General features: G+C 40.4%; 1 protein-coding gene across 2 annotated transcripts; it reads right to left on the bottom strand.

Annotated features, from left to right (window-relative positions):
• Positions 1–729: 729 nt before the first annotated feature.
• On the bottom strand, positions 730–3,350 carry LOC110926470 (40S ribosomal protein S5). 2 transcript variants are annotated; one of them, XM_022170236.2, is made up of 5 exons: positions 3,218–3,350; positions 3,027–3,114; positions 1,374–1,645; positions 1,070–1,273; positions 730–973 (listed from the first exon to the last, which is right to left on the bottom strand). In XM_022170236.2, exons 2-5 carry the CDS (start codon positions 3,111–3,113, stop codon positions 919–921), a joined length of 618 nt encoding a protein of 205 aa, XP_022025928.1. In that variant the 5' UTR covers position 3,114; positions 3,218–3,350; the 3' UTR covers positions 730–918. The 2 variants fall into 2 exon arrangements, with proteins under 2 accessions (XP_022025928.1, XP_022025935.1); XM_022170243.2 differs by having other exon boundaries at positions 3,195–3,277.
• Between the last annotated feature and the right edge of the window lie 13,452 nt (positions 3,351–16,802).

Below are 16,802 nucleotides of genomic sequence, written 5' to 3'. Positions count from 1 at the left end.
CAAGGGGTAGCGGGCATTACCCCTTGTTATACACTAAATCCGCCCCTGAGGCCCAAACAGGTTCGCCTCTACTCAATGGTCCAATCCAATTTGTATATGTACATACATTTTAAAATTTATATATACGCGAACTGGTTTTCAAACCGAAACCTAACCAAACTGAACCAAACCAGTCCAATAGGTTTGTGTTTAAACACCCCAACACCAAAAAGTTAAATATTATTTTGTCAATAATTGTTTTTTTAGTTTTATCATAAGTATCACATTAGTTTCTTTACTTAATATGCACAAAAAATGTGCTTGTGGGTCAAGTCATCAACAGTACCTCACCTGACCTGTTATGACCCGTTATTGAAATTTGTTTTGATGATCAGGTTAATTAAGAAGTTAATATCTTGTGTAATAAGTATTGTCACTACTTTTCCCGATATATCTTTTATGTGTGGCATTTGTGTGTTCATTCTTAAATGCGAATCCACTTCACACTTTCATCATATGTGATACTTAAATGCGACCTGATGCACGAAAATTACATGGCATGTCGCCTCATGTATACATGTACGATAATAATATTCCTCAAAAACCGTTAACACAAACGACTCGTTTGTCCCTGGATACGAGGATGCGGTACAACATGGCTGAGTTTCCATGATGCGAAAAGAGTAATGACTCATCCGTCCCTTGATATGAAAGTTCTAATAGACAATAGTATGCAATGGCAATCATAAATGTCCAAAGAGACTAAGAGAGATTTTTCATTCGATAAAAACACAAAAAAGATTTCTCTAATTATTTTTCATAAAAAAAAAAAAAAACAAATCCATACCAGAACAGCAAAACGTTTAACAATTAACTACTTTTCATAAAAAACACCAAAACAAAACAACCAAAACCGAGCACCTTGACATCAAATCTTCTTTAACGATTAGCCTTGGCAACCCTCTCGATCTCATCCTTCTTCTTAATAGCATAGCTTCACAAAAAAACAGATCAAGCAATCACCAAATCAGCAAATAAAAAAACCATAAGAATAAACCAAAAATATAATTTATTTAAAAACAAAACGTACCTGTTTGAAGAACCCTTGGCAGCGTTGATAAGCTCATCAGCAAGGCACTCAGCAATGGTCTTAACATTCCTAAAAGCACTCTCGCGTGCACCAGTGGTAAGCAGATAGATCGCCTGGTTAACACGCCTTAAAGGAGAAATATCAACAGCCTGACGCCTAACAACACCAGCAGAACCGATTCTAGTAGCATCTTCTCTTGGTCCACTGTATGTAATAAACATTACACTATTAGTTAACAGCGTCCCGTTAATAAAAACTCTCGTTTATTAGTTAACGTGGCAAACTGCAAAGATTAATACTGTACCTGTTAATGACGGCATCCACGATGATTTGGATGGGGTTGGAATCGGTTAGAAGATGAATGATCTCCATAGCGTGCTTGACTATGCGAACAGCCATCAATTTTTTACCATTGTTTCTCCCGTGCATCATAAGAGAGTTGGTCAAACGTTCGACAATTGGGCATTGGGCTTTTCTGAATCTCTTGGCTTGGTACCTACCGGCTGTGTGAGGCATGTAGATTGGGTGTTTTGAAGCGGTGGCGGTGATGTAATCCTCCACCGAAAGATCAGAAACCTGCACATGAAAAAAATTACGTGTTTGCAAATAAATAAACATCTCCACCGACAGTGTTTTGACTTCAGCTAAATAAATACAAAATTCAAAGGCGCAAATCCATTGTAAAATTTAGTAAAAATGTCTCCACCTAATTAAAAAATTGATTTATATTTCTTAAAGTGGCAACATAATAAAATCATAAAAAAACACTGCAACTCTTTTGTTGATAATCATTCAAAAGTCTGAATATCATACAAAACTATAATTTGACTATCAAAATAAAATTCACATATCTGACATTAAAAACACCTATTTAAAAATTTGATTTAATGTTTATCCTGCATATCTAATGTCTAAAATCCAATACACATAATCAAACCAGCAGATTGTCCTTCAACCCAACAAACCTCTGTAACAAACTTTATAAAAACATATAAACTCCAAACAGCATTAACATAACATAAGGGTGTTCATAATTAGATTCGGATTCAAAAAATTCGAAATTCGACTCAATTCGAATTCGATTATCATGGTTTGAATTTGAGTTGATTCGTATTCGAGTCCAGTCTTCGGATTCGAATCAGATACGATTTATGATTTTCAATTAGGTTCGATTCGAAATTCGAACTCTTTATATATAGTTTTTAATATATGTATATATACACACACACATATAACTTCTAAACTTGGCCAAAGTATCAAATACATCTATACGTGCTAAGCTTATTGTTCATAAAATTACCAGACCTAGTGTCAAATAGCTCATACCTAACTTAAATCGCTACTAGGTAAAAAATTTAAATACAAATCAAATCGAATACGAATCCAGGTAAAAAAAGTCAAAAAATTTTGATTCGAGTAATTCGAAAATTCGTTATTCGATTTGATGAACACCCCTACATAACAGACAACAAAAGTTTTACTTTCAAACAATACCAATTAACCAAAGATGAAAAAATCATACCAAATACCAATATCAGGCCCCATAGTCATACTAACCGAACATATACGGTACTATATTCAGCCTTGAATTTAACTCATTTCCAGTAGAGGCACTATGCGGCACAAAACCGCACCCGCACCCGCACCATATCAGTACCAACCAAAACATATAAAGTATGGTATTCGGTTTTAGTTTTAGCTAAATTTCAGTATCTATAGTTTATACTATGCGATACGTTACCGATTCAGTCCAATACCAGTAACAATCTCATCCCTACAGTTAACTAAACAAAACATAATCCTCAACAACAGTTACACTAGCAATAAACTTCCTTCCAACACACTAATTCAGACTAAATTAATTAACTTAACAACAAAAAAAAACATCAACACACAGTATTGCACTATTATATAAACAAAAAAAACTTAAACATAGATCCGGTTAAAAAATGTGAACCTGAACGTCGTCGTATGTCCAGCGGTTGAACAGCAAGACATCACTGTGAGACTTTCCGTCTTCAGCAAGTGGTGGAAGAACCTCCATTCTAATTACAAACAAATTCAGATTAAATTGGATGTATCAAACAAAGAGTTGTATGGAAATAAGCAGAAAGAGTGTGATTATAGGTGAAGAAATGATTCGCTGACCTCGAATTAGGGTTTTGAAGAAGAGAAGGCTGCTGCTAGTAGTGTAGTGATCTTCAGACGTAGATGACGGTTACGAAACCCTAATTGTGGTTATAATGGATAGATGGGCTTCGTTATTGGGCTTATTATGATTTTTTTGGCACGTTGGTTAAAACTCTTTCGTGGGCTTAGGTGAAACCTAAGCACAAAAATTTATTCGGTCGAACTTATCTATAATAATTTGGGTTAAGGTTGATTTGATAATTATAAAGTTTTAGTTTGTTGTTAGAGTAAATTATGATTTTGGCCCATGTGGTTATATCACCTTCACCCTTTTAGTCTAAAAAGAAATCTTTTAACAACTGAGTCCACAACATATTTTTTCTAACTTTTTTGACCCTCAACGTCTTTTTTTCTAACCCTTTGGCCCCTAAAACTAAATGGATAGGATTAATGTTAGAGGCTAAAAGGGTTAGAAAAAAGACGTTGGAAGCTCAAATGTTAAAAGATTGCTTTTTGGGCTAAAAGAGTAAAAGTGATAACCACAGGGGCCAAAATCGTAATTTACTCTTTATATTATGGGCATGTTTGGTTAAGCTTTTTGAAACAACTCAGTGGCGGATTTAGGATTCACGCCAAGCGGTAACGTTTAGCGGTAACGAAATCGGAAAAACGTCAAATTTTTCCAAAATTTACACTAATATTACACTACCGCCGGAACGCCAAGCGGTAGCGGGCGCTCCCCCTTGTATACATATACATCCGCCCCTGAAACAACTTATTGACTTATTTGGTTTTTTGAAAAATCATAAGCTCCAAAAGGATGTTTGGCAATGAGGGTGTATGTGAGGGGGAAAAGCCAATAAGTCAATAAGTCACTCCATACTAACTTTTTCAAAAAGCCAAAAAGCCAATAAGTCAATAAGTTGTTTCAAAAAACTTAGCCAAGCATGCCCTATATAGTTTAAGCTAACAAATTACTATTAAATCATTTAATTTGAATTTGATGATGATACATTACATTGAAGACGTGGTGTAGCCATGGTGTACACGCTACGTCTATGTGGCTTTTCTATCGTTGATGTTTTTTAATAGTAAAAATCATCACACCTATTTTTTGCAGGGTTTGAACCCAACTACTTAGCTGTGGGGAATACACTGCTTTACCACTAGATTATCTTTTTTGGGACTCACCGCTAATACATGAAAATATTTTAAAAGTACCACATTATACATAAATAAAAATAAGACATGAGTGTGTTATGTTTGATGAAAACAATAGTATCATTTTTCTAAAATAAGTTTTGTGAGATATGTAAGATCGTATATTATGTTGCTAGGTGTGTTCTATAGAGTATACATTAGGAACTGTGGGGTTGTAGAAGTTAGAAGATTTGGACTTTAAAAGTGACAATGGTGTTGGGACAAAGCTCATGTTGAAGGGGGTGTGTTTGTTAATTATTTTTTATTGTCTTATGATTTGAGATTTTTTGAAGAAAACGTGCTTTGTAATGAGTGCAGTTTATTTGTAAAATGATAAAGTGGTGATTATTATAAACATTAGTCAAGTCGGCTAAGACAACTATGGTATTAGCTTCTTGAAGTGGACCAAATTCGTATCGGTTATAAAGACTTCTTGTGAGGATACTAACACTAGTCCCAAGATTTATAAGTGCCCTAGTCATTTTAAACTCTCCCACTGGAATGGATATAATGGGCGGCCTCGGATCTTGTAACTTTGGTGGAAGAGCACCCGGGAGAATTGAACTCATATTTTCGGTTAAATCAAGTTTCTTAGGAAACTTGTATGTTCGTTTTAGTGCACAATTCTTTTAGGTACTTATCATATGAGGGGACTTGTTTAATTACATCTAAAAATGGTAAATTATTTTTTAACTTCTTTTTAAATTTCTCACATTTCTTTTTGTTGTGTCCCCTTTTCTTTGCCATTTTGTTTTTAAATGGTTCCAATAAAGCTTTGGGATAAGCGATGGTATTACCCTCCATACCCTTATCCTTAGCTTTTAGAACTTCAGTTTTTGAAAGTTAGTTTTTAGTTACATTTGCAGTAATATCTTCATTTGGTTTAGCAACTTCACCAAAGCCGCCCCCCCCCCCCCACCCACCCCCACCCCATTTGTACTTTCCTCATCCTCATTCATATCCTCCACCATCACTTCAATAAATTGTGGGGGAGATTCTTATGGGAATCATGGTATCCGTTTAAATTTTAATTCTTTTATAGAATCAAAATTTATAATTAAAAATAATAACGTATTATTATTCAAAACAGAAGTAATAATAATAACTTATTAGTAGTAAAAAACAGAACTTCCGTCAAAGATCCAGTTAACCGTAGTGAGTTTAGAGTTATACCATAACGAATATCAAAACCTCACACGATGGATGCAACAAATTCAGTTTGAGTCCACACTAATCAGTTATCTTGAGCTTACTATTCTTTCCAAAATAAACATCTCAAAAGGTATGAGTGCAAAACAACTGTCTACTATCGATAGTCTTTTATTTTTGAAAAAAGCATATACGAAGACAGTGGCGGATCTAGGATTCCGACCAAGCGGGAACGTTTGATAAATAAGCGGTAACGAAATCGAAAAAACGTCAAATTTTTCCAAAATTTACACTAAAAACGTCAAAAATTTTCCGGCCAAGCGGTAACGGAGGCTACCCCTTACATCAAGGTAGATCCGCCCCTGTACGAAGACATAGTATGCTTTGGGTGCAAAAATGTGGAATATAGTTTTATTTCAAAAGTTTGTTAATCAGAGCCGGCCCCAAGGGCTTATGACTCTAGGCAAAGGCCTAGGGCCTCCAAAATCAATGGCCTCATAATTTATATTTTGTTTCATATACTATATTAGTTTTGGCCTACATAAACAAAGTGTAAGGCCCAAATATAACAGCTCTATTTAAAAAAAAAGGAAAACTTTCTTGCAGCCTCCAACCCTCAACGCGCAAGTGTATCCCCAAAAAAAACTAATCATTGCTTGGATGTCTCAACTATCTATCTCAATTGCAGATTCTCAAGTCTCAAAACAGTAACAACTATTATTTTGCAACATCTACTAATCTTGTGTTGTGTATATATATTGATGATTGCTCAGCCCTACAAAATAATTCAGTTTTGCGATTTTAATCTTTAGTGTTTGTGATTTGGATTTGCTATCGAAACTTTCTTATTTTGATTTGCTATTGAAACTATTATTTTGTGTTGTGTATATATATTTGGATTAGCTATTAAAATTAAAAGTATTATTTTGCTACTAATTTTGATTTTCATTTGAAACTTCTTAGTTTATAATTTTTTGGGTCTCAAGCCCGGGTAAAGGAAGAGGGCTTTTAGTTTATATTTTTTGTTGTTTGCATACCCTTTTTGAAAAAAAAATGTATACAAATTAAAGGGCCCCAACTTTGTGTTTCGCTTAGGGTCTCCAAAAACGTAGAACGACTCTGTTGTTAATGGTTATGATGTCGAGTATGGAGAAACTTGATTACTATGTGATTCGTCTCACATTGGTTAACTTTGTAAAAAAGTTGTTAAGCTGAATGCTCACTTTATGGAAAAGACAAAGAGGTCCTTGATTTTGAACCATGATGTATTGCAAAATACATACTTTTATCGTGTATAGTTTGTAAGTTTTATCGTTATTTTTAGCTTAGTTTAGTTTAGAATTGCGTGCTATTGATCTACATTGCGTTTTCCAGGTCTTGATACATAAAATGCTGAAATTGGAGCAAAACCGAGCTAAAGTGTCAAATGTCAAGTTCCGGAATCAATGTATAAAAGTGTTAGAATAATTTTGAAGTTTTTGGAAGTTGGAGCTGAGTTTAGAGGTGAACATTCTGTGAAAAAAGCTCACTCGCGTAGCACTAAGGTGATAGGATACTCAGTCGCGCTACGCGACTGAGGTAGCGTTGACTTGGCTGACTTTTGAGTGACTCGCGTAGCGCTAGCGTGAAGGAAAGACCAGTCGCGCTACGCGACTGGTGTGAATGAAGCATCTGATTTGTGGATCGATTAGGGTTTGGTATAAAAAGAATTATTATCATCATTATGATATAATATACGAACCAAGAACCCTAGGAGACTTTTGAGAGCAGATTTTTGAGTCTTTCGAGGTGATTTAGCTTGCAAGAATCATCCGGTTGAAGCACGGAGCGTAGGAAAGAAGATTGTTCGGGTCTTATCTCCCGGTTTTCATTATTTTCTTGTTTCGATACTTTGATAATGAATTCTTGTTTTGAATTTGATTTGTTTATGTTAGACATCATGTTTCTTGGCTAAACCCTAGATACTACCTAGACTAGATGATGGTTTGATGAAAGTTTGGATCTTTTAACGGTTTTTTATTGTTTGACTATGGATTGATTTTGAAAGTAAAGTGTTCTAGATATTCTGATTTGGTGCGTGTGCGTATTTACTTTTGATTGTGGATTGTTTGCTGTTTCACATAGATTTTAGTGACGGTCTTTATCACATAATAGATCTGTGTTGATTATTTGCATCCTTGCGGGTTCGGGTGATCTTTGGGTAAATCGGCCGATAGCCTTAGAAACAGTAATTGAAATATAATTAGAAGCAAATATTCTGCTTAACTTGTCGCTGAGAGGCTCGAGTTAGTTATTAGGTCGCGGTGCAATATATAGTTAAATTAGATTTTGAGAGAAGTCGAAGTTAGTTCCCTAATTGCATTTGTGTCTAGTAAACCAAGTTAGAATCTGGAATTGCCTTAGATTATCGCGCTGAGAGGTAGATAGTCGTATTAGGGCACTTTTAGAGTCGATAGAGGACTGAGAGGAAATCTAACAGTCGGTAATCATAACAGCCTTGTAGGGTTTCCTAGGTTTCTTCCTGAGAAGGGTCGGGAAGTCTTAGCATTGAAATACCTTAAGGTTTAGTATTTAACGATCCCGGCTCCATACAACAATAAAACCGTTAGAAGTCCATTCATAGTTAAACTGGATTCAAGTCTAGGTAGTCCTTAATCTCATCTGAATCAAAACCCTAGTTTTCGTTCGTGTCTTAGTTAATTTCAATTTAATCATAATTTTAGGACTTTAGTAAACCCCCCCCCCCAAACACAATATTCGTTTAGTCGTGTCAGTGTCTAGTCTAAGTTGAGTCGTTAACGTAATTCATAGAGTCCTTGTGGGTTCGACATCCGGACTTACTTTGCTGTGCTAGAGTTGACCGGTACACTTGCCGGTGAGTAGTTTAGTCAGGTTAAAGAGTCTAGATTTTTATTACTTGAGTCTTAATTTAGGGTAATTTTAGTTTAATTAGTTGAACTACTTTTTCCACATCAAGTTTTTGGCGCCGTTGCCGGGGACTCTTGGCAGTTGCGTTAATTGCTTAATTTGGATTTCAACTGATATCGTTACGTGCTTTTGTGTGTTTGTGAGTCGTAGGAGTCCAAGTAATTTTAGTGTCTTCTTTTTCGTATTTTTCGAGTCCTTTGTTGGAGTTGTCTTACTTGTTTATTCTTGGTTTTGCAGTTCATGCCCCACACGCGTTCGCAGGGACCAGTGAAGCCACCAATTGACAAGTCTTCCTTCTCCACACCCAGTTTTTCGGTAAGAAAATCTTCAACTTCATCTACCGCCCCTTCAGACTCTACTCTCCAATCTAAATCACCGAACTTCGACTTTACCCCTAAGTCATCACCCCACAATTCCCCACCACCCTCCCGTCACCATAGTCCACCACCAGTTCACCAAATGGCCGAAAACCAAACTGTCCACCAGCGTTCCACCGCGGGTTTTACCGCAAACTCACCCATCACCCTACCTGAAATCGCCAATGATAAGTCTTGGCAAATTCCTTCATACATCATGACTGCCATTAACAACTCTTATCAGTTTCATGGTCGTGATGATGAGGATGAGCCAGCACATATCAATCGCCTTACCCGCCTGTGTAGCACCTTTGGCATCGAAGGTGTTAACCTAGATGCCCGTTTCCTCCAAGTCTTTCCCTTTTCACTTGCTAGCCGCGCAGCCACCTGGCTTGATTCGCAGCCACCAGGTACTTACACCACTTGGGCTGGACTTAGAGATGCCTTCCTTAAGAAGTACTTCCCACCCGCGAAGGCCTCTCGCCTTCGAGATCATATCCATTCCTTCAGAATGGAGCCTGATGAACCCTATCACTTAGCTTGGGAGAGGTTTCAAACTTTACTCTCGCGTTGTTCCCAACATGGATTGTCGGATTGGGCCTTAGTAGAAAAGTTTTATAACGGTCTTACCCCTGAGTTCAAAGCCCGATTCGACACATCCGCAGGAGGCCACCTTATGGGAAAGAAAACTGTGGCTGACTGCAATGACCTCTTTGAGAGCTTCGCTCATGCTGATATAGATCATAGTGCTACCGGCAGGAATTTCAATCCTGTGATTACTCCCTCATCTTCTCGAGGAGTGAACCAAGTCGTTTCAGACTCAAAGGTAGTGTCTCAGCTTGAATATATCACCAAAGAGTTGCTAGAAATCAAGAAGAAGGTAGATAGATGTGAGGTTTGTAGAGGTGGACATGACACCATAGATTGCCCAACCATTACCCTAGAGCAGGTCGAGTATATAGCAGGTCAAAATAGGGGTCCAACTAACCCGTTCAACAATAGTAACTCTAATTGGCGTGCTAACAATTATCGTTCCTCAGGTAATCCCCCTGGTTTTCCATCAGGTCAATATCAAAGTAGGGGGCCAGTTTTTTACTCTAGTGGGGGTCGGGTCAAACGGGTCAATTTGCTAGTTCAGGAGGGCAGTTTAGAGGTGAGGGGTCAAACCAAGAGGTTCAACCTAAGAGTGAGGGGTCAGGAGGTAGTTTGTCTAGAATAGAGGACCTTCTTTCCCAATTATTGGTTAAGGATCAGGCTACCCAACGTACCTTAGAGGACCACGCTACGCTTTTAAAGAATAATCATTCAAGCTTCTTAGACCTTCAAAGGCAAGTTGGGGATATTGCACGCCAGTTGCACGAACGACCTCCCGGTCAATTTTCGGGCAACACAAAGCCCAACCCATCTGGCTCTTTGAAGGCAATTTCGACCCGTAGTGGTAGGACCTTAGGAGAGATAGTGAGACCCGAGAGTATTGAGATAGAAGAGGAAGAACCCGTAGATGAAGAGATTGAAATGGAGGCGCCCGGTAAAGTGCAACCTAGGTTAATCCCAGCAAGTACCGCACACACCGGGGCGCCTTCGAGTGAGAAGAATGTAGGAAAGAAACCCGTTCAAGTCGTTCCTTCACCGAATGTTGATATTTCCCGGGCTCCTTTTCCTTCCCGCCTTAAAAATCAAACCTATTCCAAAGAGTACGGGAAGTTTTTAGAGATCTTTAAGCAACTTAGGATCAATCTTCCGTTCATAGAAGCTCTCCAATCCATGCCCAAATATGCAAAATTCCTAAAAGACCTTCTAAAACGCAAGGATAGGTTAGGAGAGGTTTCTAACATCCCCCTTAGTGGAGGATGTTCCGCCGTAGTGTTGAACAAGGTTCCGGAGAAATTGACGGATCCAGGCCTTTTCACCATCCCGTGCTTGTTTGGGAGTGATACCGAGTGTAGGGCCCTAGCCGACCTAGGAGCGAGTATTAACTTAATGCCATATTCCATGTATGAGAGGTTAGGTCTAGGAGAGTTGTCACCTACACGCATGTCTTTGTCGCTAGCCGATAGGTCCGTCAAGTATCCACGAGACATTATTGAAAACCTTCTAGTCAAAGTGGATAAGTTTGTCTTCCCTGTAGACTTTGTCGTTCTTGACATGGAAGCCGACGAAAAGGTTCCCATCATTCTAGGGCGTCCATTCTTGTGTACCGCCAAGGCCATCATTGATGTCTTTGACGGGAAAATCACACTTCAAGTCGGTGAGGAGAGGGTCACTTTCGAGATAGCACGCTCCATGGAACACCCTAGTGGTTCCGATGATCTTAGTAGTCCTTGTCATTCGGTCTATTTCATAGAGTCTTTCTTATCGTGTGTTGACCATTTCTTTGACTATATTAGTGGAGCCGACCTAGTTGAGAGTAGGATAAACGAGATAGTTGAGAAGGTAGAGGAGGTTGTTAGTGAGAGTGAAGAGGTAGACGAGGATGAGTGGGTCCCCGAGGTACTAGAATTGAGTGAAATTAAGAGTGAGAGTGAGAGTACACCTATAGAGAAGCCCGCCCCTTTAGAACTCAAAGTCCTCCCGTCCCACTTAGAATACGCTTTCCTAGGTGAGAGGTCCGAGTTTCCCGTCATTTTTTCGTCTAAGTTAGAGGAGGGAGAGAAGGGTAGGCTATTAGAGGTGTTGAGAGTGAATAGGGAAGCCATTGCATGGCGTCTTTCGGACATCAAGGGCATAAGCCTCGCCTATTGTACCCATCGGATACTCATGGAAGATGACTATAAGCCGGTGGTGCAACCTCAAAGGCGTCTTAATCCGAACATGCAAGAGGTTGTTAAGAAAGAGGTTCTTAAGTTGTTAGATGCCGGGGTGATTTACCCCATTTCCGATTCACCATGGGTTAGCCCGACCCAAGTCGTCCCAAAGAAGGGTGGGATGACGGTGATCATGAATGAAAAGAATGAGTTAATCCCTTGCCGTACCGTTACCGGATGGCGTGTGTGCATAGACTACCGAAAGTTAAACGACGCCACCCGGAAAGACCACTTCCCCTTACCATTCATTGACCAAATGTTGGAGCGTCTAGCGGGTCAACAATTTTATTGTTTTCTCGATGGATTTTCGGGTTATTTTCAGATCCCCATCGCCCCGGAGGATCAAGATAAAACGACGTTCACATGCCCTTACGGCACTTATGCGTATCGCCGCATGCCTTTTGGGTTATGCAACGCTCCGGCTACTTTCCAAAGGTGCATGGTTGCCATATTCCAAGACATGCTTGAGACTTCCATGGAGGTCTTCATGGATGACTTCTCGGTTTATGGCACCACTTTCGATCAATGTCTTTCTAATCTTGATAGGATGCTTAAGAGGTGCATAGAGACAAACCTTATGTTGAATTGGGAGAAGTGTCACTTTATGGTGACGGAGGGGATAGTGTTAGGACACAAGGTGTCAAGAGAGGGTATAGAGGTGGATAGGGCCAAGATAGATACCATAAGTAGATTGCCTCCACCTACTAGTGTTAAGTCCGTTAGGAGCTTTCTAGGTCATGCGGGCTTTTATAGGCGTTTTATCAAAGATTTTTCCAAAATCACACGCCCGATGACTAGGCTTTTAGAGAAGGATGTACCTTTCGTCTTCGACGAAGAGTGCATCAAGGCGTTTGACTTCTTAAAGGAAAAACTCGTGAGTGCCACAATACTTGTGTCGATCGATTGGAGCTTTCCCTTTGAGCTCATGTGTGATGCAAGTGATTATGCCGTAGGTGCGGTCTTAGGTCAACGAGTCGATAAGCACTTTCATCCAATCTACTACGCGAGCAAAACTCTAAATGATGCTCAAGAGAACTATACCACCACGGAAAAAAAAACTCTTAGCCGTAGTGTTTGCGTTTGAGAAGTTTCGCTTGTATCTTGTGCTTTCCAAAACCACCGTGTTCACCGATCACTCCGCTTTGCGCTTTCTCTTCCAAAAGAAGGATGCAAAGCCACGTCGTATTAGATGGATTCTTTTGCTCTCCGAGTTCGATATAGAAATTAAGGATAAAAAGGGAGCGGAAAATGTGGCCGCCGACCACTTGTCACGATTAGAGGATCCAAAGAGAGAGGAGGTTCGTGAGGATTCCATAGGAGATACCTTTCCTCACGAAACCATAGATTTTGTTAGTGCCGAGGTAGAGGGTTTGCCATGGTTCTCGGATTTGGCAAATTATTTGGCAACCGGAGATCTTGTGAGGGGTATGTCGTACCAACAAAAGAAAAAGCTTCTTAGGGAGGCTAGGAAGTATATTTGGGACGACCCTTACCTTTTTAGGATAGGAGGAGATAGAGTGCTTAGGAGGTGTGTTTCAAAGGAGGAAGGTTTAGACATCCTTAGACATGTGCACGAGGGTTTAATGGGGGGCCATCACGGAGCAAATGTGACGGCACAAAAGGTTTTTGATAGTGGGTTTTATTGGCCAACGGTAGTTAAGGATGCCGTAGAGTTTGTTAGGACTTGTGACCGTTGCCAACGTACCGGCAACATCTCATCCAAGGATGAAATGCCTCAAAATCCCATCCAAGTCTTGGAAATCTTTGACGTATGGGGCATTGACTTCATGGGACCTTTTTCATCTTCAAGTGGGAATAGGTACATCCTCGTGGCCATTGATTACGTTTCAAAGTGGGTCGAAGCTCAAGCTTTGCCCACCAATGATGCCCGAGTGGTGGTGAGATTCCTTAAGAAGTTGTTCACGCGTTTCGGAATCCCTAAAGCTATCATAAGTGACCGTGGCACGCATTTTTGCAATTCCGCCATGGAAAAGGCACTTGCACGCTACGGTGTCACACATCATCTTTCCACCGCATACCACCCGCAAACTAGTGGCCAAGTAGAGAATGCTAATCGAGGGGTGAAGAGAATCTTAGAGAAAACGGTAGGAAAAAGTAGAAAGGATTGGTCGGAAAAGCTCGACGACGCTTTGTGGGCATTCCGTACCGCCTATAAGACACCGTTAGGCACAACACCCTTTATGATCGTGTATGGCAAAGCTTGCCATCTTCCGGTAGAATTAGAGCACAGGGCATTGTGGGCATTGAAAACCGTAAACCTTGACCTTACCGAAGCCGCAAGGAGGAGATTCTTCCAGATTCATGAGTTGGAAGCATTGAGGGATGCCGCTTATGAAAGATCATGGAGTATCAAGGAGAAAACAAAGGCATTGCATGATAGGAGGTTGCGAGGTTTGAAGGATTTTAAAGTAGGTGACAAGGTACTTTTGTTCAATTCACGTTTGAAATTAATAGCAGGAAAATTGAAATCGAGATGGAGTGGACCGTATGTGGTGAAAGAAGTGTTTCCGTACGGCACGGTGGAGCTCTACGATGAAGTAGATAAGGGAGTTTGGAAAGTGAACGACCATCGCTTGAAACATTACTTGGGAGGTCCAATTGATTCTACCGAAGAGGAAGAAATTCCTCTAGAGGACCCACCCACCTTCGCCGAACAGTAATTGCGTAAGGCTTCGTTTGTAGAGTTTGTACCGTTTGTTAATTGCATTATTTCTTGTGTTTTTCGTAGTTTTTGTGTTTGCGTCTTGTGTGTTTTTGAGAAATTTTGCAGGAAACGTACCTTGAAAAGCTGGAAATTTGAGGAAAACGCGGATTCAGGTGAGTCCCATACTTAGAAAATATTTTGGGATGATTTGGGAATGGGTTGTTAAAACATCAAAATTTTTCTAAGGCAAGAAAGTGGAAATTTCACGTAACATTCTGTCCAAAATAGCCAGTAGCGTAGCGCGAGGCATACACCAGACCACTCGCGCTACGCGAGACCCATGGGGTTCACTAGCCAATTTGAACCTTTGACCCTTTTGGACCTTTGAACCCTTTCAACCTAACCTTTTCACTAGCGTAGCGCGACACATACACCACATCACTCGCGCTACGCGAGTGACATGAACAATCAGAAAAAAAAATTAAAACCCTAAATTCTATCCCCAAATTCACAAACACCACACCGTCTACCACTTCTCCACCCGATCGCCCACCACCATCCTCACCACCAATCTCCGCCGATAGCCACCTCCATCGCCACCAATCACCACCATTAACCACCTGTCCACCACCATCATCATCCTCCGGCGATTACCCCAACCGTCCACTATCATCACCCGATCACCCACCGCCATTCACCCACCATAATCTCCAACCCTCCGCCGATCACCCACCACTTCACCGATAACCACCATCACCTCCACCTTTATCTCCATTTACCCACCGCCATACCTCCAGCAACCACCCACAACTACTGCCCGTCCACAGTCACCAGACCATCACCACAGTCATCTCAGTTGCTCTCCGAGTCGGTCGCGTATCAGGTATGTGTGTTCCTGCTGTAACTTACGAGTCGAGTCCGTTGTGTCGAGTTGCGTCTGAAGTTTGTATATGTGTCGGTGTTGATTCCAGTTTGGTCTGCAGGTTGTCCAGTATATGCGTGTTTGTTTTGTGTCGTTTTGTGTCGTTAGATTGTCAAGTCTTATACTAAGTCTGTCATATCCGAAATTTCTGCCTTTCTGAATATTGTGCTAGGGTGCGGGTGGCACGGGTTGGTTTTGACATTTTGATTGATTTGAGAGGCGTGAGGTTGGGGGTTTGATAGCTTATATAGGGGAGGTTTTGTCCGCGGACTTATTGATCATGTTATTTGGACGCGGACGTTTGTTAGGATAGAATGCCCCTCAAGTGTGGGGAGGCGTTGCGCGGTTTTCACATAAAGGTCGCATTTTTTACAAAAATTACGCGCCTCGCTTCCATTGCTTCCACACTTCGGAGTTGTTTTGATATCTCGGCACTTGGGATTGCTCGAGGGCGAGCAAGGTGCCGGAAGGGGGTAGAAGTGTATGTTGCGTCATTTGCGTCAAGGTGTCGTGTTTTGCGTCGTTTAGTGTCGTTTTTAATTTATCGAGTCGTCTTAGAGTTTTGTCCAGTGTCGGTTTGCGCAATGTGCATCGCTTGATCATCGGATCGTTTCGCTCGTACTCAATCTCCATTCGGGCGAAGTTCGATCCGGTTTTCAAGCCGATATGCGTAAAAAGTCACTTATATCGAATAACGGCCGCGAACGAAATGCTATACGGCCGTCGTTCGACTGTATATTTTTATATTATTTTTGGCTAAAAAAAAATATATATATATATATATATATATAAAATTAAAAAATTTAAAAATCAAAAAAATAGTTTGTTATTCCTGATGATCTGCTTGTTTTGTCTTGAATATCAATTGTTTTGCAGATATGGCGAGTAGTTCTCGATCGGGTCGGGCACAAAAAAGAGCTGCGGGGCAGACTGCACCGGGACAGGATCCGGTGATTATCGAAACGCCCATTATTCAGATAGCAGAGGATGATCCCAATCTAAGGAAGATTGAATACTCGACATCATACAATTTCATACCGGATGAGTTGATGAATAGGGCAGTGAACCATCCGATCCTTAAGTTTGAAGAAGATACGTATGAGTGGGATAAGTTTAAAAAATTTAAGAAAATGGCACTGCTTCAGCATAGGGTGATAGATTGGGAGTGGTTGACTGAGATAGGTGCAGAGCAGGAGGTTAGAGAGTTGTTAGGAGAGAGGTTGATAGACGCGATGAATTGTATTGACCCTCACTATGTAGAGCTTGTGTTAGAATTCCACAGCACGTGGATGCATAAGGAGGGTAAGTTTGAGCAGGGAAATGCGTTGTCATTCAGTTTCGGTAGGAAGGTGTACGAGATGAACGTACCTAAGTTTGCGATTATTTCGGGGTTATATACTGAGGAGGAGGTTAGGAGACCCGAGTTCTCGACTTGTTTGAGGGGTGCGTATTCAGAAAATAGGAGGTATAGTGTTGGAAAAGCGGAGTTGAAGGCGCTTTGGGAGTCGATTTCGGATGCGGATTTTGGACAGACAAATCTGATTTCGACGGTTAGGAATCCGATATATAGGTATGTGTT

Source organism: Helianthus annuus, chromosome 2 (genome assembly GCF_002127325.2).
Source record: "Helianthus annuus cultivar XRQ/B chromosome 2, HanXRQr2.0-SUNRISE, whole genome shotgun sequence".
In the NCBI taxonomy this organism is placed as follows: domain Eukaryota; kingdom Viridiplantae; phylum Streptophyta; class Magnoliopsida; order Asterales; family Asteraceae; genus Helianthus; species Helianthus annuus.
The sequence above is the reverse complement of the archived record's forward strand: the minus strand, read 5'-3'. Positions and strand labels throughout refer to the sequence as shown.

Coding starts and splice junctions, on each gene's coding strand:
- LOC110926470 (XM_022170236.2), bottom strand. CDS start 3,113: ATGGAGGTTCTTCCACCACTTGCTGAAGACGGAAAGTCTCACAGTGAT. Junction 1,646..3,026: donor GGACATACGACGACGTTCAG/GTTCACATTTTT, acceptor TTTCATGTGCAG/GTTTCTGATCTTTCGGTGGA. Junction 1,274..1,373: donor GTGGATGCCGTCATTAACAG/GTACAGTATTAA, acceptor TATTACATACAG/TGGACCAAGAGAAGATGCTA.